This window comes from Folsomia candida, unplaced genomic scaffold (assembly GCF_002217175.1).
Source record: "Folsomia candida strain VU population unplaced genomic scaffold, ASM221717v1 Fcan01_Sc004, whole genome shotgun sequence".
NCBI classification, from domain to species: domain Eukaryota; kingdom Metazoa; phylum Arthropoda; class Collembola; order Entomobryomorpha; family Isotomidae; genus Folsomia; species Folsomia candida.
This window is the reverse complement of record NW_019091196.1, coordinates 9,674,129-9,696,694: the sequence shown is the minus strand read 5'-3', so window position 1 is coordinate 9,696,694 and position 22,566 is coordinate 9,674,129. Positions and strand designations below refer to the sequence as shown.

The window sequence follows — 22,566 nt, the reverse complement described above, 5'->3', positions numbered from 1 at the left end:
TACGGTTGGGGGGTGGTGGGCATGCATACATTCACGTTATGCATACATACGTACCTTATTCCTACTAATGAAGCACGGTCGAATTTATTTTGGAGATGATGAGATTCGTCCGCTCATACATAAATATATTTTCAAGGGTCGACTTCATTCATTTGCATTCGGTCGGATTTTAGTCCTCCATTTTGTTTGATGATGAATAGACAGGGAATTAAAATCTGAGGGGTTTGCCGTGAATGTAATTGTGATGCGATGGCGGAGTTTATTGGTGCAAGAAATAGGAGCACACAAAATAATGAAGGACTTTTCATTTCATTTGGAATTGAAAGTTTTTCCCTGTAAATAGAATGATTCATTGCTGCTGCGGTCGTAGTTTAGACTTCATTTGTCAAACATGCACTTGAATAACTTAGGTTGAGGAGAAGAGAGAGAGAGAGACAAAAATAAGGAACGGGGAAATAAGTAGGAAGGAAAAGCCAACCTTGTAGTTTAGAGGAGAAAACAGTATAATAATATAATAAATCACTGTTGGTTCTTCTACGACATAAGATGGACAGGACGGATGGACTCGATGGGGATACATATCGAGTATTGTATTGCCAGGTTGTATGTGTATTTATGGGGACGGAATTTTAAAAAAGTACGCATTGATACAGTAAAATATGAGACAATGCAGATGATAAAATTGGAAATCTTTCGTATTTAAGCACAAATGCAAATAATAAAGTTGTTGAGATTTTCGCACTTTATTCATGAAATGCAGTGCAACTCTTTTAGGTGGAATTCGATTTTGATTTTTAAAATATTTGTCAACTCTAAAATTGAAAAAAACTAACAAAAACTCAAAAAAATCTACCCGTTTGTCTATTACTTATCTATTTGTTGGGATCAAAATAAAATTGATCCCATAAAAATCGGAGCTGCATATCCACATAAAAGACTTATCGCATTGTGAGTGGGGAACGGGACATAAATATTTAAGCAGAATTTCAGTATGTATGAAAGCAACACTTTATTTTACATACATTTGGACCATAGATGGATTGGACAGCGTACATATATCTCTAGTCCAACACTACTCTGCTCTATATTATTATTAGAGATGGATAGATCGAATCTTCTCCTGCAATCAGTCCACATGCAGCCTGCATAACTTGCACCAGTCGGGACATTCCCAGCCGCGTTCATCAATCTTCCTCCTCCTCCTCTGAGGACATGAAGGATGAGATGGACATGGGAAATGTGAAGTTGGACATTTGAGCCAAGAGACGAGTGAATGAATGCACGAATTGTTAATGAGCTTTACGTATTGACAGAACAGAATTGATCAATGGATCCGTGAAATTCGTAAAGTCCTCCTCGGCAACAATATTCCTACATTTTACAGCAAGTATAGAAATTGCATTGTTCAGGAGTTTTCACTCCGGCCTAATGACCACCTCGAACGAATACGTAATGCATTATTTTCATCCCTCTCTTCCCATGTGGAGAGAAAGCATCTCTCATAAAATGTGGCAGGAGTCGCAAATCGCACTCTGCACTGCGGTATTCTTTCTGCCAGTTTCTTCTCGGTGGCAAATATGTGAGTGGGAAATGCATTTGCCGTTTTTTTCCTCTCTTTTCCACCTCTCCATTTATGTCTTGTCTCGCTTTTGGAGGATCGCAGTAGTAGTTGCACGGCATATGTATGACGGCATCGCGTTAGGATGATGAGACATAAGGCTGGATAACGTAGGGCGACATGACACACTGGGGCTGAGTTGTGAGGAGGCAGGCAGTATATTGAAATGTATGTGTGTTTCGTGCCAGGACGGCTAAACGAGGCTGCGAGATGGATGACCAGCCGGGGAAATTACCTTTTCCTTCCTTCTTTTATCGAGAGAGAGTCGAAGAGACGGACGACTCTGGTGCTTTCTCCGGCACAATCTTGCCACGGAGAGGAGAATCTTCTTGTGCTTTGGGGAATTATAAGTTTTCATACTTTATGGTAGACAATCACCACGGATGAGAATGGGGCACAAATCTCCATTAGCACATTCTAGAGACTCGGTTTCAACGCGAGTAATGTCGGGTCATATGTGGGCACCTAGATATTTGCCAATTATCTCAGATTCGCACTCTCAAATGGTATGGATATCTGTGCCATTGTGCTAATAATGTTCCTTTCACCGAGCAATGGGGAAAGTGAGATATGTATGGATATCAGTTTTTGATAAGTAGTGTGATAATCCTCGGTTCACAAATGCTTTATGACGACCTCTCACTTCCGGAATGGTAGGGTCAATAATACCTTTTTAATAATGGATTTTTTTGTAAATCACGTGATCTACCAAGGAGTGAAAGTCAGGCATGTATGGCAATTATTTTTTGGAGAAAGATGTGATGTCGATTTTTATTAGTAACCCGCACACTAATGGCCTCGCCTCACAATCGGATCAACTTATTTTTGTCCTTTTTCTTCATTTTCTTCCTTCACACACTGGTGGGTCTAAGAGAGAGCCATGTCGAAGTAAATAAGGGGTAAGTGACTGGGACTAGGAGCGGTATTAGCAGTGTATGCATTGTGTGTGTGTGTGTGGAGCATAATATAAATGGATTGGCTTGGTCGTTTCTTCTGGGCTTTCTCCGGTCCTCGTAAATTGGGACTGTCACGAACATCTCGCCATACTTCAGGAGGAAGAAAGAAGGAAAACCCTTCGTACTTAATTACCCCTTCACTTGCCTCCACCGCCGCCGCCGCCGCCATCCGTGTCATTTCACCTTTCTCTCCACTTTCTCCTCACTATTTTCCGTGGTGGATGGAATGAAAGCAAAATATTTCCTTGTTGGCAATGTTTGCTGACTCTCAACGTAATGATTGCTTTCTACTGAGTGAGTTTTCAAATTGCATACTTTTTACTAACCAATCTACGACCCTCCCTTGTAAATTGGGTTGAAAAAGAAAGAAAAAAACACGGTAATTATTTTTGCTACATACTTGTCCTGATTACTTGTGTATGTATTTTTCTCATCTCCAAGATTTCTTCTGCTGCACAGTGGGGATAACGGTCCTTCCTTCCTCCTCCTCTCCCAGAGGATGGTAGTCATTCTTGTTGTGTAGTAGCCAGTGAAAAAATGCTTAATATGTAATTCGTGTCGTGTCCTGTGGGAATGATGTTCCCTTTATGAATAATTCGGAGTATCCACACCAAACCACATCCACCCAGGAGGAGAAGGAGCAGGGGATTAAAAAAAGACGACCAGACGAGAAGAAGAAGTACGGAAACGGAAGCTGGATTTTCTACCCGCAGTAATTTTCTTGTTGATGCGGACAGAAATCTTGACTTGCCTCGATCCTCTCCTAGCACATTTTATTATTAGGATTCACCAGCACTCGCAGGGTCGCATCACCGCACCCTAAACATAACAAACCTTGGAAAAGCCCCGTCCGGTGTAAATAAGTGCATGGTTGGTGGATGTGTCGGAGGCTCTTTGATGATGCGTGCCTTTACTTTACTTCCTTGGACTGTGTGAATACTTGATGGTGAGTGAATATCGCCAACAAGACTCGGCGTCTCCTTTGGGATTTTATCCCTCTACACGAGAAGAGAAGAGACGAGACCAAGTTGGCCGAAGATCTTGACTTTTTTTGCTGGGCTGACTATTCGAGAATGTGTTGTATTGAATGCGAAAATGTTTGTCCGCTTGGTACTTACTCAGCTACACGTCAGCTAGTAAAAGTGGATGACTTCTTCTTCTGATGGAAAATAGGCGGACTTTTCAGGTTTTATATTCTTACAACTTGGATGTAATCAAGTCAAGACTTTCTCCTTTTCTGAAGAAATGTCCGCTTGGGTCAACTCGTGGGATGGGTAATCGCGTTAATAACTTAACCGATGGTAGTGGTCTTAGGAATGAAGAAACATTTGGTCTCATTCCCTTCGGGGTTTGTTTATTGGCACGTCCACACCTTGACCGGGGGAGTTGAGGGCAGTGTTAAACGAACCCTTTTATTTGCTGCCTACTGGACAGTAAACTGACGAGGGAATAGCAAAATAGCAATCACGTACTTGTAGAAAAAGTAGAAAACAACCCTAATTCTTTCTGCTTCAGATTAGATTAGGCAAGCAGCACTTTGCTATGTACTTCCTGGATCCATGGACCAAATGAATTTTTACAGTTGGCTAATTCTGGCGACTGACTAGCCGCCCAGTTTATTTGCTAGTTGACGATGTGGACAAGAATACATATTGACAAGCCCGCAGGAAAGGAAGGGGTGAATTTGGCTTAATTCTTCCACCACAAATAAGTAAACTTTGTTTGACCATGATCGTCAGTGGGAGTTGCACAACTTGTCTCTGAATTCAAAATTAGATGAGAAATCTTATTATAAATATTTTTATATTAAAATTAAAACAGTTTCTAATCTTTTACTCTTTGGGCAAATTTTTGACATTTTTATGACAGCTTGACTTTGACATGTGGGCTCGTACTTTGTATATGACACTTGATGTACAAGATTTCTCTACTTTTGTGATGAGTTCATTTTTGATTACGGACTCGTAAAATGTTTACGAGTTCGGTGATAATGGCAATGCACTTGAATTTTAAATCTTCTCCTCATGCATATTTTTTACTCCCATGGGGGACACATTTAACAAATTGTTGCCTCAATCAAGTACATATAATAATCATCTTTTATTATAAGGACTAGTTTCTGCTGGCAGGTGGATATCTATGATCGGGCAATATATTACATTGTATACTACGCAAAATGTTGCATTCTAGGCAATAATTTTTGCAAACTTTGTACAAAAAATGTTGACCTGAGACGTATCAACTGTCATTTCAGATTTGGTTTATACATATGGAGCTCTTTCTATTATGAAGGAAACGTCAGCAGTACAACACATGTTGCATGGGATGAGGAGAATTTAAGAATTATGAAAGGACAACAAGAGTGGTGAATGATTGAAGGATTCAGGTGGAGGAGGAGGTTTACTTGTTATTCAAAAATCAGTTCATTTCGCTCTCGGGTATGAAATCCGGATTTTTTCTAAAAAGATTGAATTAATTTGCGACGACGATTTTGGCCAAGCTTTATTACATTGTCGTTACTCTACTACTACGCCTTGAACTTGGATACATAGTTTACTCGTTTTGAATTACCTGAGGGTAATTCTTGTTGGCCATGTTACTCAAAATTTGTTGGTTTATCAACTTGTAATTAAGTTAATTTAGCTCGCGCTTCTGCATTAATTAGGAGAACAAACGTATTTAGGAAATTATTGGTGCAAATATTATTAAATATATTTTGACACTTTGTAAAGGTATGTACCAGTAAAAGTTAGTGCTAATTTTTTAGATGATGCACTTATCGATTTGTTACCATACACATGTACAAATTCGTAATTGTTGTCGTAATCCTATTGGACGAGCATACACACCAAAGTAGTTGATCTCTATCAGAAAAGTAATCTAAAAATGTGTGTCTTTTTGTTGATCCCTGATGTCAGAGTGACCATGATACAGCCATAAATGGAAATTATTGTGAAGGCACTTGTGCATCCATCCATCCAATCCTCCGTGATTGACTTATGACACAACGGTTTATCTTCATCATGAGATGAAGCAAATAAATAATGGAACATGTAATTTTGTGGTTGGAGGATGATTGAGCCTTATTCTGCTTGTTATGTGTATGTACAGAAAGAAAATTGCAAAAATGTGATCATTTCTGTATTTTTGGGTGAAGCTACTTTTTTCTGATACGTAAAACTTTGCATACGAGTAGGAATGAGGATACGAGAATGTGGAATAATTTACTTTTATTTGATGGACCATACATGGCAATAATCGTGACCATTTTCATGGTCTCGTCTCCCTCAGAAAATAAGGACGACAGCGCGTCTCTCTGCTAATACGACGACGACGACGAAACTACTTACCAACTAAATAACAATCTCACTTCAATCTTGGCTTTCCATCTCGTTCTACATTAACATATGTACACGCGCAATAAAACTGCAACATTTATACGGTACGCATTATCCATCCATAAGTCAATAAAGTGGTTGTGGTGGTGGTGGTGGTACGTTCAGTAGAAGAGGGGGATGCATTGCTTGGATAAATTGCTCTTGGGTTTGGAAATGCGTTTAGGATTGGACAGATAAAGTGAAATAAATGTCACAACTAGTGATCTCAACGGTTCTCGGTTCTCATAGAACCGAACCGGAACCGATGGCTCGGTTCGGTTCCGGTTTATACGGAGAACCGAACCGAACCGAACCGAAACTTTTATTACCGGTTCGGTTCCGGTTCCAAGTCTTAGAGAACCGAACCGAACCGGCCGGTTCGGGTTGAACCGAACTACATACATAAATACATTAGCGAAGTTGATCATATTTCCGAAAAAGTTTTACGAATTTCCCGAAATACACCTAGTTTCCAAAATGAAATTTTGACGTGGCCGTACCTCCAAAGTTCCCAAAATGAAATTTTGACATGGCCACACCCCCCAAGTTACCCAAAACGAAATTTTGACCTGGTTACAGTTACATCCACAATGTTTGCAAAACCAAATTTGGACTTGATGACACCTCCAAAGTTTCCAAAATGAAATTTTCACCCCCAAAGTTTCCTAAACGAAATTTTTACCCCCAAAAGTTTCCGAAATGAAATTTTGACGTGACTGCACCCCAAACTTTCCAAAATGAAATTTTGACTTGGTTACACCCCCCATGTTTCCAAAATGAAATCTTTACTTGGTCACACCCCAAATGTTTCAAAAATGAAATTTTTACTTGGTCACACCCCAAATGTTTCAAAAATGGAATTTTGACTTGGTTACACCCCCAATGTTTCCAAAATGAAATTTTTACTTGGTCACACCCCAAAGTTTCCAAAATGGAATTTTGACTTGGTTGCACCCCAAACTTGGAATTGTTTTCTAACTTCAATAATACATACATAAGTGGTTTTGCTGTTGACATGTGTTAGAATTTGCTTGTTTAAATACAGATAAGTTATTGGCTTGTATGTGAAATTTCATCAGAAACACGTGAATTAGCATTGTTTGTTGTTTATTGCATATTAATAACACTACCGGTTTGACCCGAACCGCCGGTTCGGTCACGGTTTGGTCCGGTTCCGGTTCGGTTCCAGCTAAAAAAAGTTCGGTTCTGTTTCGGTTCTTCAATTCTGGTTCTCGGTTCCAAACCGGTTCTTCCAAGAACCGAACCGAACCGCACCGTTGAGACCACTAGTCACAACGAAGACTTGTCAGTTTTTTTCTGGAAGATAAGCAAACTCGGTCGAATGCTACCCTACATTTTTATTGTAGGCAAGTAGCCATAAAATCGATGTCAGGACGCGACCGCAAAAAAAAGACTGTGCTGCTTGAAAATTTTACAATTTAAAATTGAGAATTTAACTTGAAAATTTCGAGTAAACCAACAATTCTAAATAAAATCAGAGACTTTTGAGCCCAACTCGAATGCGTATTATTGAGTGAGATTCCAAAAATTGAAAGTGTGCTTGAGAAAACAATCTGGTACTTAACGAGATTGGAAATAGAACTCTTGCTCTCGACTTCTGAGGAGTGTCAAGGAGTCAAAACTATTTTTTGACATTTACTCTCGCAGTCAAACTATATTTCAAAATGTAAAAGTAAAGTGACAAGCTTGACAGCCAACAGCCGAGGTAACATTGTAAAGTAAAATTGTATTGGAAAGGAATTGAGAGACGAGAAAAATACTTTCTAAAAAGCAAATCTGCACCAAGTTTTGCTGCATAAATATAAATTTGCCTGATTTTTCGTCTCGTTGTTCGGGTTTAATATATATATTGGTGACTTGATAAGTTATAATTTGCTGTATGTTTTATTGTTGACACAACAATATCATTCCTTCTTCCTCCCAGTTATTACCCAACATGGCTCGACGTGAAGGATGTTCCTCCATCGTTTCAAATCAATTTGAGAAACACCAATCGCAAATATTATTTAATAAGGACAAAGAAATCCAATGATCTGTAAATGAAGATGACACTGGCATTTCCGATTTTGGAATATGTACAAGATGTTCAAGAATACGTACATCGCTCAACTGGTCGTCGTGTATATTTTAAAATTCTGTGTAGTTGAGACTCCCACTTGAAACTCGCTTATTTCTGTTGACAATAAAAGAAAAGGCAGTATCATTTATATTCGACCCATCTTGAAGAGAAAAGTGAGACCTTAAACGGTCCTTTAGTTTGTTAGAGGAGGAAGATGATGAGATGACACTTTTTGACTGTTCAGCATCTTCTTAAGCGACTATATTAAAGTTGAATCGGAGTGAATGAAAAAAAATATTGAATTTTTTTCTGTTTTGTTTGAGCTTCCTCTTTTGTTGATGGACATAATATGAATATGAGTGAGGTAAGATATGGCTGATGTCGTGTCACTCCTTTTTCCTTCCCCTTCGTCATAAGTGGGATAATATCATGTCTTCTTCCTTGGGAGAAAAGGACCCCGCAATCTACGCGTATTGTTGTCACTCTCTCGTAAGGATGGCCACTTACTGTCATTCCATCTGAGTAGCAGGTGTCCCATCAGAACTACTATTTTAGCTCCATATTGTACAAACGGATTTGTGAAAGTGATGTATGATTGCTCACACTTCACTCAATTTAACACAGAATCTGTGGAATTCACGTGGCTGCGGGTATCGTATCGTTATCTCTCGCCTGGATTGGATGGATAGAAATTTGATCTGTCTGGAGAGGGTGACGGAGCATTTTTTTCAAGTATTTTTGGCCCGTTTGTCTGTTTGATACTTGATTGGGCAAAAATTAGTAAACTCTTTACTGACCGTGTGCATACTATTTATTAGTCCTGCGACACCCGTAGACGATGAACTTGCTACCATTTTTCCACAAGGTAGGTGATGATGATGAGCTTAATTTCAAAACAGTCCGTGCATGACATGCAGCCACATGATAACAATTGCTTATAATCGTTACTTCCCACAACTGATTTCCAGAACCGGTGTCCGTGTCGCGAAGTAATACAGCTATCCATCCACTGATCCACCACCAAAATTTGTATGCCTTCAATGACTATGACACGACAAGATGAGGACATCAACAAGAGGATGATTTCATTTTGTGACTTTTCTTCATGTCAAAAGCTAGAGTTTTTTTGCTATGAGGAGAGTTTCAAAGTTGCTGACTGGAAAAGAGACAGGCTTTTTGAGAATGTTACACAACAGGAACAATAGGAGTATCAGGAGTCATGATGGACTTGGTTGGTTGGAGAAAATCAGCGAGTCATCCCAAAAGGACAAAAAGACTGACTGACACGCTTTATTAAAAGAGTCTCATCACTTACTTTTTGGTCCCTTAATTCCAACTTGGTCTTCTTCTTGTTCGCTTTGCTTTTTTCCATCGCCGCATCTCAGGCATGAAATTCCTATCGTAAAATTAAAGTCCTTTCGTCTTTTGTCAAAAGTTGATTCGCTGGTTCAGCTCAGTTCATCAGCTATAGAGCAGAGTCAATTTCAGCAGGTTTATTTAGCTTGATTATTGAGCATGAGGTGGATAAAGTGGGGGTAAAAGCGACAATCAGGCTATTGTAGAGTTTTTTTTGTGTTCCGTACCGGTTATCTCGTCACTTGGTTGTATTTTCTATTTTTTATTCAGCTACCCATATGGCACTTATTGTGCTTTTTGGTGATCAAGGAGTTGACATATGTCTCACTTTTGGGAAAAGAAAGAAAGGAAAACCCTGTAAGGATGAGCCACACTTGAAATGAGACGACTTCACGAGGTACACAATTTGAGATTACATTACGGGGACTGAGGAATAATAATAATTGAAGGGTTCGCCCCTTAACTAGCTCAAATCAAAATCGTCAACTAACGAGAATTGTTTAACTTCCTGTCGTCACATAATCTGTACATGCATACATTTTTATGATACCTAAACTAACGTCACGTCACTAGTAATCACATATCTGTGGGAAATTATTCTCGAAAGCAGTGATTTTGTAATTGTAATTATACTCCTCTCTCTCACAACCCTATCCAGAAAATATGCTAAGCCATGCCTCGGAGCTGTTGAGACAAAAGTCTGTCCCTCTTGTCGCCTTATTTCTTCTCGTCTCACATTGAAATTATTATTAAGAATCACCTTCAATTTTACATCATCGACTTTTCTCTCATTTATTTTGCCTTTGTTTACCCGTGGAAGGTTTCAGTTTCAATTTAGAACACCGATCCTCATCTCCATTTGTTATGGAAGGAAATCAGAAAACTGTAGGATTTCCATCAGGTTCATTTCATTGTTGTTTCACAAACTCATGTCGACGCGATGTCGTCTGGCGTCGCAAGACAAGTGTGAACCCAGCAGTCACAATTTGTCGAGACACAATACACACCGGCTTTATTGTTTCGTGAGGTTGGTTGCCTTTGTCTTTACAGAATTTTGGATTCCGCCTGCATCTTCTCCATCCGTTGTTGTTGTTCTTCATAACATAACCCGTCAAATAAATGCGATAAGTGTAAGTAATGAGCCACACAGTGAATCTATCCCAACCAACCCACAGTGATCGAGTGAGTGTCCTTTGCCAGGGTTTCATGCGTATTGTCTTTTTGGGTGAATTTACACCGAAAAGAATAATGAGATTGTGGTTTAGAGAGGGTGAGAGGAAAGATAATAGGATTTTGTTCTTACTTTTAGGGATTCCTCGTACTTATGTTTGTGCGTATGTACCTGGTCTGGTCTCCCTATTTCGTCGTCGTCCTCGTCGTTATTACTTGGGTTTACCTCTCTTATTAGTTGTATGTGCTCCTCTGTTGTGTTATTGTTAGTGAGCATCATCATCATCACTGCTCTCTGAGATTTAGTTACTCCTTCATTGTTTGTTTGTTGTACCGGGTTGTAAATTGTTATTGCTGTGCTGTTGCTCATTTCTTCTCGAGAAGAAGAAGAAGAACGTATGTCCTGGTATAGACAATGTCCAATCCACAACAATTCTCTCTCTTGAGAGAATCGGAGAGTCATTTGCAGCCAGGTAATGGACTTTGTATATGCATTCTAAATGTGTGTGGACCGCTGTGGACTTGGCAGGGAATGATCACTACTACGACGAAGGATCATAATAACATGAGCTATTTACAAGAAAATGTGTGTGTGTGTCTCTACAAGATTCCTCTGCATTTTGGCTCGATTTCGATTTAGATGGCTCAAGCCGGAGGAGAGTGGAGGAAAAAAATAACAAAAGGATAACATCTTGCATCAAACCCCACCCGCTGATACGGTTTTCTTCCCTCCTTGTGTTCCTTGGTCCTTTGTAGCCATAAACTCTCGAACTGATGCCAATTCCAAATTTGAAAAGGTGCCGATATGTTACAGGAGGAAGGAGAAAAGAACGTAATAATAGAAAAAAGTCGGCATGTATTGGTATCTACTACAACATTGGTTTAAAAATAGAGAGATGTTCTGCAGAGAGAGGACAAGTTGAGTTATTTGCTCATATGAATGTCGACACAAAAGTACTTTCTAAGCAAATTGGAAGGTGTTGACTTGATTTGCGTGCCTGGTCCGGCTTCTTGAAGGAGGAGAAAGTTGGCGATGCGGTGAAAGGAAATATTACCCAAGATAATAAAATGACCTTATGCCCAAAAGTCCACTCCACTGGATATTTTTTTCTTGGACGGTTGGGTTGGGGGGAAGAGAAAGAGGCAATTTCCGTAAAAAGGCCAATTTGAATAAAATGGTCATCTACCCAGACCACTAACGGATGAAAGGGTACGAATACACAAATTCGTCGTTGGTTGACTTGCCTCCTCTGCCTGAGGAGAGGAAGAGGAGGAAGGAAGAGAGAATGTGTAATGCCTCCTGTCTGTCCTCGTCAATGAAAAATATTTCCATCAGAGTCATCCAACCGTCTCGGGATAAATGGTGTTTTGCATATTATTCGTCCAGGTCAACCCTCACTCTCCACCACCCAATTCTTATTCCGGCAGAAAACTTTCCCCGTTTTAATCCAAGCAGTGTGCCACCGGCCTTTCTATTTCTACAATGTCTCACCAGGGACCCATCCAGCCCATGATCATCGACCATCAAACCCAATCAAAACTTTGGTCAGCTAAAAGCCACTTCACTTTCTTTTATTATTTTGCGTGGGGATGGTGAGTAGGTGGACGATGAAATAAAACCCTTTGGGGAGATCTTTAGCGTTGTCGTCTCTCTAATTTATCGGTTTGAGGGTGATGGAAAGGTTCAAAATGTAAAGAAACCACACACACATTTATTTCTTGGACATTTAGCGGAGCAATTTATAAATTGGTCTCCATTTGACATTCGTATGTGGGCATAACCCTTATTTTTACGTGTTTTTACCCCGTCGGAGGAATATAAAGTGCTTTCTCATGATTTAATGGGGTTGACAAAGTCACATTACATATTCAAGTTCCGGATTCTGTGGAATAATATTACAAAACTTGTTCATCATTCTGTCAACAACTTTGAAAGTTGGACACTTTGCATGAAATCGGTTGACAATCCGACAAGAGAAATGATGTTGTAAAAAAAGAAGTTATAAAATACTCAACCCTTGTAAATAAATAGAAAGCTGAATATTATGTAAGTGAGATCACGTAAGAGATCACCCAAACCAAGAGGATTGAACGATGGATGAGTCTCCAAAGTATTATATTGTATTTTACGTCTCTATCATCCCTCAGTTTAGCTAATGTCATGACACATCAAAAGAAGATACCCACGAGATCAGAAACTTTCCTTGGCAGGAATTCCTTGTAGTGAAAAGGTTTCAAAATTTTCTTCTTTTTTTCCCTCCATTCAATAAAAAATATCCGGTTTGGTGGCAAAGCAAGCAGGCAGGATCAAATCGTCCGTCTCTCTCTCTCTGACTGAAGGAAGCTTCATTAAAAATCCATTTTGGCCTGAATGTCAATCCCACCATTGTCCTATTGTGTCTTCTTGTTCAACCAACTCCTGTACTTTTGGTATAAATGATCCGGGTGAAAAATGATTGATTTGGACCACTCGGTTAACAATTTGTCATCCGGATTGTTAAGTAGTTGTGGTGGTTCGAAGGATGACTGTCTGTCGGCTCTGGCTCGGCTTAAATTTCAAGTTTGATGACTCTATTTGCCTCTTTTCCACTGAAACGAGGCGAACATTTTTACAAAGTGTGCAGTATAAAAATACAATAGAACCGAGATGAAGGATACAGATAATGGATCCTTATATCAAATCCACAACAACGGAATAAGAGACTTCTCCTGAGTAGCATATGTCGCTCTGTAAGCAAGGATTAAAGTGTGTATTTCCATCAAACTAGTAAAGTCCGTCCTTTAAATGAGAATTCCTTGTAACTCATTTATCAACTTTTTTGGATAACAAACAAACAAATGACGAATTTCATTTTTTACTAGTTTTATACGATGATAAATTTATGCCACCAGCCATTACAACGAGACCACCGTCCGTCCACAGTGAGTAATAGTGGACACATCCGTCCTGCCTGGGACCAGATTGCGATTGCAATTCTTTTTTCTGGTTCCCAGTAATAATAATTGAATCCAATTGCATGTGACCACACCACTGCTTTTCTATCCGAAGAGTGGATAGTGAATGGTTCATTGCATTTGCCCAGTTAGTTGAAAGCCTCGCGAGGCAGAGAGAGTAGAAAGAAAGCCATAAATTTCTGAGAAATCAAGAATCTGGCCATTTGTCATTAAATCTTCCCCAGAGAGACGTTAAAGAAGCTGAAATAAAATTAATAACATGTTTATCACAACTGGCCATTGCAATCCGTGAGCATCCAACCCAATACCAAACGGACTTTGCTCCGCTGCTGTGTTTATTGAATCAGTCGAGCTCAACCGTACGAACACACAGCATTTGTTCAATTCTTGACTTTTTCTTTCTTATTTTTTCCTTTTCTTCCTACTTTTTGCCGACAAATGGCTATGGTTTGGAAAAGACTCGAGTAAAGAAATCGTAATAAAATAATCGGATAAAAAAAGTTTGTGGCAAATACGAAAGGCGACTTTTGTAAGCCACCACGCTCCCCGATAGTCCACAACTGCATGAAGATTGTGTTCCCCTCTATTTAATTTCCATTTCAAGAAGGAAATCAATCGGAGCAGGCAGCATGTGAACGTATTGTTTTACTCTTCATGTTTGTAAAACCTGTGCGGCAGTGGCATTGGCATTGATTTATTTAGAAGGATATAAACAAACGAATTGATCGTATAAAAGGGAGGTTAGCTAGGTGCCGTTTTCTGCTTGTAAATTTCTTCCCCTTGTGTTCTGGTTCAGTCTCTATTCAAAAATCTGAATGAGACGACGAGATGAGAAATGATGGAAGAATATTCAACACTGATTGATGGGTTTCTTGAATTTCCACCAACCAGCCAACTTATGTACATGCATAACCTGGTGATGAAGGAAGTATTGGATATTGATCGGATTTTAGTGTTTGGGATGCTTATATAAAAGAGCTTTCCCTCCTCTGGGAATGGAGGAAGTGGTGGTGAAGACCTTTTATTTATCATATTCATCTTCATTTGGATTTCAATACGTTTACTTTGAACGACATGGTGACAGAGTGGTTGGGAATTTGGAAAAAGTTTGAAAAGTCTGGAAATATAAAGTATAATCCTTATGCGGACGGGATACCTACCTACCCACTTTTGATAAGCATATAGGATCTGATTTTACATAAAATGCTATCATGGCATATATTACTTTTCGACGGTGGAAATGATTGCCTTCATTATTGAGTGATGATAATATTTGGTCGTTTACTTTACCGAGGAGAAGATGATGCCGTGTCTCATCCAAATCTAAATCATATCCGGTTTGATTTCATCCCTATACGATTTTGAGCTAAAGACCCTTCTTCGGAACGGAATAATAATAATGGAATCAAAAATGATTATTTATTATGATTCTTCTTATTATTAGCATATGGCACAGTATGGTTCCGGTTTTTATGCGGCGTGTTTCATAATTCTTCTCATCCTACGTACGTACCTTCTCTCATGTCCTCTTCTTAACTTATTATTTAATGCGGATGAAATGCAGATGTATATAGAGATCGATTCTCTTCTCGGGTATATCTCTTGCCTCATAATTTTTATTACCTATCACTCAGCCTGCTTAGTTTTGTACTGTAATGTATTGGCAGATAAATTAGCTTGACGGTCGTCGTTTTTCAATTTTTTATCCGAGTTCTCTGGAAATAAATCTGAAATGTAAAGACCGAATGCAACACACCGTCTCTTCTTCTTCCTTAAATAGACATCTGTTAGCAATAAATAGGTTCGGCCGATATTATTAAAAAATAATAAATATTCTGCCATAATTTACAATAAATACCGAAAACCACCCGCAGTCACCGTCAGTCAATGTGTTACGTTGCCTGTTATTAAGTAATGAGTTATTGACATTACGCTTGGGTTTTATTGCGTGGGAGAATCTGCTCCAATTTTTTCATTGAATTATTTACTAGCTGTTAAACTGTGAACATGAAATACGGGTAAAAAACATGATATGCCGACAAATGTCTTTTTTTCCTAATGTTTAAAACTCATTGTCTTATCCTCGAATTTATTTTTTGATTACAGAAACTCCGCTGCAGCGCGGGATCGGGATGCGATTGTGTCAATTTTGTTGCAGCCACGAGTAAAGATTCGCTCAGAGTTTGTGATGGTTGCAGCCACTCTTGGATGACGCATTGTAAGTACAACATTCAAAATCTGTTGCAAAAATGTACAAGGTTTTTGGATAAATAATGGCTTTACGATTTGGATAATGAGTATTCATAATATTTTAAATTGCTTAATTAAAAAACGTGTGTATTTTCCTGTTCGTGTGGATATCATCGGTTTGCCAAATTGTTGTTGAGATGAGAACATTATCGAAAGGAGTGGGATCATTTTATTGCTTTTGGACTGCTGACCTTTGACGAAAGTGTAATGACATCCCAGAACAATAACTAGTTATTGATACTACTAAATATGAGAACATTTAGGATTATGGTGTTCCATAATTGGCTTAATTTATCAAGTAAACTCTAATAAAATGTAATGAGAAGACAAAACTTGGCGGAGGCGGATTTGGCAATCTGTCATTATAAAGTTGATTAAAAGAGGTTGAAAGGCGCTAGAAAGTGAGAAAACGAATGCCGGAAAAATCTGTTTATGGAATTCCGTCGAAAATATTGAATACAAATTTGTCAAAATAAAATAATGACGGATTGTTGTAGCCAATAAATTGTCATTATCTTATGCAAATTTTCACTTAAAATGTGTGACCAAAAAATTTTGGGAAAATTTTCAGCAGTTTTTTCAATAGCCAAGAAGTGAGGATGTTTTTTAAGGAATTTGGCTTGTGTTGCATAATAGATCTGTAGGCATACAGTTCTTACTACGCATATACCATGAATTTAAGCATTTGCCTTTAATTTTAAGAAAATAGCTCAGCAGGAATCCAACCCATTGAGCATACTTTTTACGAGCATGACTTACGTTACGTACGTCAAATGTAACCTTTGAATTTGTTGAGATTCTTTTAGAATTTTATTTAAGCAGAAAGCAAACTGCTTGTTCTTTGTTAATGTACGGCACGAGTTTATTACACATTTGAGACAAGAAAAATTCCAAAGTGATTTGCACATCTTTTTCATAGCTCGCATTTAAAAGTTACATGTGCTCTAATAATATTCTTTACACGATTGATCATTGGTTTAGGGTAAGCCACGCTATTGTCAGTGAGTGCCATGCCAAGTGCCATTAATGGCACTTGCTTACAACAAATAAATGCAATACAGTCAATGGCACCTATATAAAAGTATTTACAAATTCGCAACTCGCAAAATTTTACGCACCACCACCACCACTACGCATGCATGGTAAAAAAAGTGAGTGATTGGCCATTGAAGGTTGAATTATAGATAGTTAACTTGATCGAGGGGTATGATGCAATATGAAAGATAATACAACGGGATAAAAAAAATTGATCATCAGCAGGATCCCCAGAACACAATAGAGCTAACAAGGTGGCCTAAACAGAAGGATTTTTAACCTGCAAAGAAAAAAAAATCATCTCTCGCAATGAATTGATCACGTAATGGACCATTACACAGGAATGATTTGAAATATGCTATTTGAAAAATAAAATGAGAACCACACCCACTTTTTTTACGGAAGGACAACTCTGTCTAATCAGAATTTGTCTAATGCGAAATTTGTATTTATTTAAATAATATCATCAGTAAAACTTGGCTCATACCACAAATATGTATCAACTCACTCATCCTCAGAGTAGACACAAACGTATGACAGTGACATCATCCGGCTGACACTGATGTGGTCATTTAACATTTTTTTGTCGTTCTTATGCTTAAGCTCATTTTTTGTCATTAATATTTAACAAAATGTGCTCAAGTCTCTTACCTCGGGACTAATTGAAATTAATGCCTAAAGCGCCAATTACATTTTCTAGTGTCAAATGCATACATAGGTTTTCTACGTTAAGTAATCCTTAATTTATGATGAGAAGAACATACATCCATTTGACAGCCACTCCCAACGCTTATTATGCACTGCTCTGATTCTAACCGGCCGGAGACAAGTTTTTGTGTAGAAAAAGTGACTTCTTCTTCTTCTCTGCCACCGACGTACCGACCGACACAGCAGAGATCGTCTTCTTCTAGTTGGAGTGACACATTATTATCATACCCCGGAAAAATATTTTTTTATCCTACCCTACTCATGTTGAGCTCAACACGAGTAGGGTAGGATAAAAAAATATTTGTCCGGGGTATGATTATTATACATGAGGCAGCCAAGTCGTAGGAAAAAGCACTTTGACCCAGACAAAACTATCACATCTCAACATCATTTGAGATTTGAAGTCTGGTTTTTGGCCATAATAAACAATGATAATATCGGTCGGTCGATATTACCAGAAGCAGAAGCACACCACTGCTGCTTCATCTTTTAATTCTCAAGAAGTGAGTATTAAAGTGTGACTTCTTTACAAATAAACTGTTCTTCCATGGGCGGAAAGAAAGAGGAAGAAACTACTCAAATGAGCAAGGAAAGGGTTAATAGCGGCATAATATAAATTTTAATTCGGGCCAAGTGCACCACAGCATTTAAGTAAAAGTAAAGTAGTCACAAATGATATATTTTTTTTCCCCAACCTCACATTGCATGACTTCACTTGACATCTGCTCCAAGTCGTCCGAGGAGTGGTGGTTGATGGTGTTAAATGTTTTTTAGTCTCATCCCTCAAAGTAAATGTTGGAGATGTTTGTCTCTGATATTGTGACAAAAAATTCCATCTGTCCATTTACCACCTTTCAAAATTTGGCTACCAGAATTTCCTTTTATCCTCGATTCTTTCTTTCTTCCTTCTTCTTCTTGTGGTAGGAGGACTAATTGACACGTAGGATGAAAAGACACCGCATATACGACTGACTAGTACATACCAACCACTACTCTCCAACCAGGTCATAAAACTTGGGAGGAAAGAATAAATGGTCAAGTGCATGCACAAGGATGCGTTTTATTTCATTTGTTATTATTTATTGTGGACGGACCACGGAAAAAAATAATTTGTCAGAGAGTAGGCTTTGAGGAGAGAATTTTTTACTCGGCATCTTGTCCACCCCGAATTTCAATAGTTATCGGTACACTTATCGTGGACCATCTCTCAGGTGGTTACAGTGTGTAGAATGCTGCTTCCGTGGAATGGACACATTCATTTTCTGACAGTGGGAAATTGAGATAAAATCTTTGGAATTAAGAGAACGGAACGACCAAAAGTTTAGAGTTTACGATTGGGCGTGTGAATTCACACTACTGTCAAGAAATATGCTCAAGAGGCTTTACTACTTTTCTTGCTACTTACTTACTGGAGAAAATATCGACTTTAATATTAATTGCAGTTAAAGTTCAGGTTTTTTGCTTGTCGTGGAGTGAAGTCAATAAAAAATATTGCTGGTTCGGTATTGGTTCCCATATTTGAAGATTATTGACCAATTGGACAGTTTAAAAGCTAATAAGGACTGCATTATGATTATGGTTATCATTATTGTTGACATTTTCTACGTTGGTTGGCAGGTACAAAATTGAAGTGGATATTACACCAGTAAAAATCCTAACATGGAAAACAAACCGGCATAAATTATAATGGAAATTCGCACTAAAGTGACACCGTTTAAAGTGTGATTTTAAAGTTCACTCCACTCTGTACGTATGACAAGTTGACGAAGAAAAGGTCTGGAATAATCGGATCTCTTAAAATTACAATTACACCAGTTGTCCCACGATTGTCATAAAACTTTAAAAATTTAAATAAAATTCAGCCAGTGGTTCCCATCTCTCGTACATAGATTAGATGATCTCTCGTGATTAAACTTCTCATTTTATGACAGTAATGCATATAGTAATTGTTAAGAAGGTATACAAAAAAACTGTAAAAAGACAGCCAAACGCGATTGAATGTGGCATTTCATTTTTATTTTACGACTTGTCGGTGACTTTAGACCTAAATGTGGGTTTGATCTGATGGAGAGAGGTATAAAAGTAGAAGTGCTGCTGCACAAGTTAATTTTAGTGTAATAATAAAAGCAAAGTCTTTTTATTTTGACAGAAGTAGTGATGCAATACGTGTTGGTGGAAGTGGTACAATTTGGTTAAGTTTTTGGAATGAGAAGTGTAAATTGAACTGAGACATCGCTTCTATTTCATTTCACGAGAGCATCACACACATATTAACACGATGATGTAAAGTCAACTCGTATCTTTTTCTGACTGATGTGATGTCTTCTTCTCTCCTTTGTGTGGCATAAGTGTGTAATGTCTCATCTATTCATGGTCTTGGTCATGGTGGTCAAAGTTTGAAATTTTCTTATTATTTGTTCTCACATTTGGTGGGCCTCCTGTGTGTGGATGCATTTATCACTTGGAGAAGACAAGGTCCGACGAAGAGTAAAATTAGTGTGGTGGCATTATTCTAATATCTCGTGGTTCCATTGGGGACTTATTACTCCAGAAAGTAAACAGTTATTTATTATATTTAGTTACTTATTGCAGTAGCACCGCTCTTTTTATCTTTGTGCTGGGAACAATCAAGTGTAAATTGAATGCATCTGCGTATTTGGATGTTTTGTTAGTTTTCAGTTTCAAAGTTTTCAAAAAGTATTATCGGGAAAGTTTTTACGATCATTTTGTAATGGATTTGTGCCACTGTGTTACACAGCACAACAGACTCGTCGTCATCAGTGGTGAATGTTTGCTTTTTATCAATTTTTAAAATGTGTGGAATTTTACCATTTAGATGAGCTTACATACATTCATTTGTACATAAGTGGGTAGTTCAAGAAGAACGATTAAACGCCACTTCCCCTCCGAAAGACGAGATGGTTCACATGAGATAACATTCATTTTTAGTCGTGTTCCTCCAGGACGACCGACGAGTGAATACCCTGCTTATTGTTGTCTACATGCTGTCACATAAGTATTGTGCTTGGGTTATAAATCCTGTCATTTTTAAAACAGTTAAGACAGGCACATCCGACTAGAGGGGAAACTCCGCACATTACTTTTGCAAGTTCACAACTATCACAACTTTGCAAATTACAAACTGATGCGTTGTCCGATAATTGCTAATTTGTTTGTTGTATGTATTGTTCCTTTTCAATTAATTACGGTGTAGGTATTTTTGAGCTGATGTAGTCATAACCAGGTCCTAATTCTTGTACTCCTGTCACAACTGTGGAAATGAAGACCTTTCCTGCACAAAGACGACAAAACGTCGCATGCTTATTATTAGTGTGAGAAACCATAATAAACATAAATAATGCTCACTTTTGTTATATGCCAACCTTGTGTAATATGCTTATCCGGCATAATCGGACATTTTCAATGGATGCGATGGGAAACATATCACGGCGATTTTACGACCTAACCGAACCATGAATTCGCCTTTACGAAAAGATACGCAACTAAATAACCTGAGAATCAGAGAGGAGCATATGAATAACTATGCCTAATTACAGGTTCAAGTGCTAATTTCTCCTTTCCTCCCAAGTAATTGGTAACTACCGGCGTTTGAGTGAGCGAATTTTTAGTCAAGGTCCATACTTACTGCGTACATACATTTGATGTGTGCAATGTCATTTCAACACTGCTTACACGCATTTATTACGACAAGGAAAAGTTGAAAAAATGTATCTTATATAATAATTCCAAACCAACGATAATTGTCTTAAAACATGTTTTTCTCTCGACTCATCGGTCAGGTCATTCTCCAGCTCAAGCCCCGATTAATTAATACTTTGTTGGAGGCATGAGCACAGATAATGACGCCGAGCAGGAGCGTCTCTCCGTTTCATTTAATACTGCCGAAGGGAAACAGATTCACCTACTCGACGTGTAAATAAATCCAATAGCAAATTCTGAAACACAGCCGGCTTTACAAATATATTGGACGAAGAGAAACAATATAACCTCTCCCCTCATTTAGGAAAAGTCCAACCAAAGTAATAATGAAGACCTCAATGTAAACGCAACAGCTGATGAAATGAAATGAAAAGCGTGTCTAAACTAAAACAAGTAAAAACCTATTCTCAATCAGTCATCCGAAACTGTCGGTATGAAAATTGGGACTCATAGTCAGTCGGCTGGCTCCTGTCGATCCAAACAATTGAAGGAGGATGAGTCTTTGTAATAATGAATTGTGTGTGTGTGTACCTCGAAATTTTTGTCATTTTGTGTGTGCCGTCTGCTAAATATCTATTTATAATTACAGATAGAAAAAATTTCTACTAAAGAATTCATGCCTACAGGATGCTTTGATACGTACTTTAGTCAGTCGTAAAATAATAAGCGTTGGCAAAACCCGAGCCCGTGAATAATATTAATTTTGCCTTGCCTGGCCCAATCGATCGATCGTTTCAAACGCTTTGCTTTAGTACTTTTCTGCTGTGTCAGCCGTATTAGCATTATTATTTCCTCTCATTATTTGTTCAGACCATTACAACGACGACGTCTGTACATGCACCGAAATGCAGAGCAAACTCTTTTAACCGTAGCAGCGTTATTTGTTCCATCAAATCAAAATGGCTGGATGGATGGATGGGATTAGGATCAATTGTAATTCACTGCACAAAATTCAATAGACATGTTTTGTCCCTATATTTTCCCTCTAAATCTGTCCCATAAAAGGACAGCATCGGATTAACATGAAACGATGACAGCCATTACATACAAAATGGGAGCCATTCAAAAACCCAGCTTTTCTTTAGTACAAAATCTAAATCTCTCTTGTATTTCAGGCTACAAACAAATGTGCACAATACGCAGAAATCCTAAAATTAGTCTCAATCCCTGCAATGATGATGACGACGATACTTTGGCAACTCTGATTAGCACTCTGTTGAAATTAGCAGTGACATGATGATAGTGATAAAGCATTTCAATTCATTCCCTCCACAAAATGAGGTGTCACGATGCAATTGTGATGTCGCATTTATTTTTCCCTTCTTAACGCGCTCCTCAATT

At 38.3% G+C, this 22,566-nt stretch overlaps 1 protein-coding gene across 3 annotated transcripts in view; it reads left to right on the top strand.

Annotated features, from left to right (window-relative positions):
* The window catches only part of LOC110849110 (zinc finger protein basonuclin-2), a 74,301-nt gene that overhangs the window by 31,956 nt on the left and 19,779 nt on the right, over positions 1–22,566 (top strand). For all 3 annotated transcript variants that reach the window (XM_035851025.1, XM_022096486.2, XM_035851026.1), the window contains exon 3: positions 15,619–15,730. In XM_035851025.1, coding sequence (XP_035706918.1) covers positions 15,619–15,730 — 112 coding nt within the window. The remainder of the gene's footprint in view (positions 1–15,618; positions 15,731–22,566) is intronic.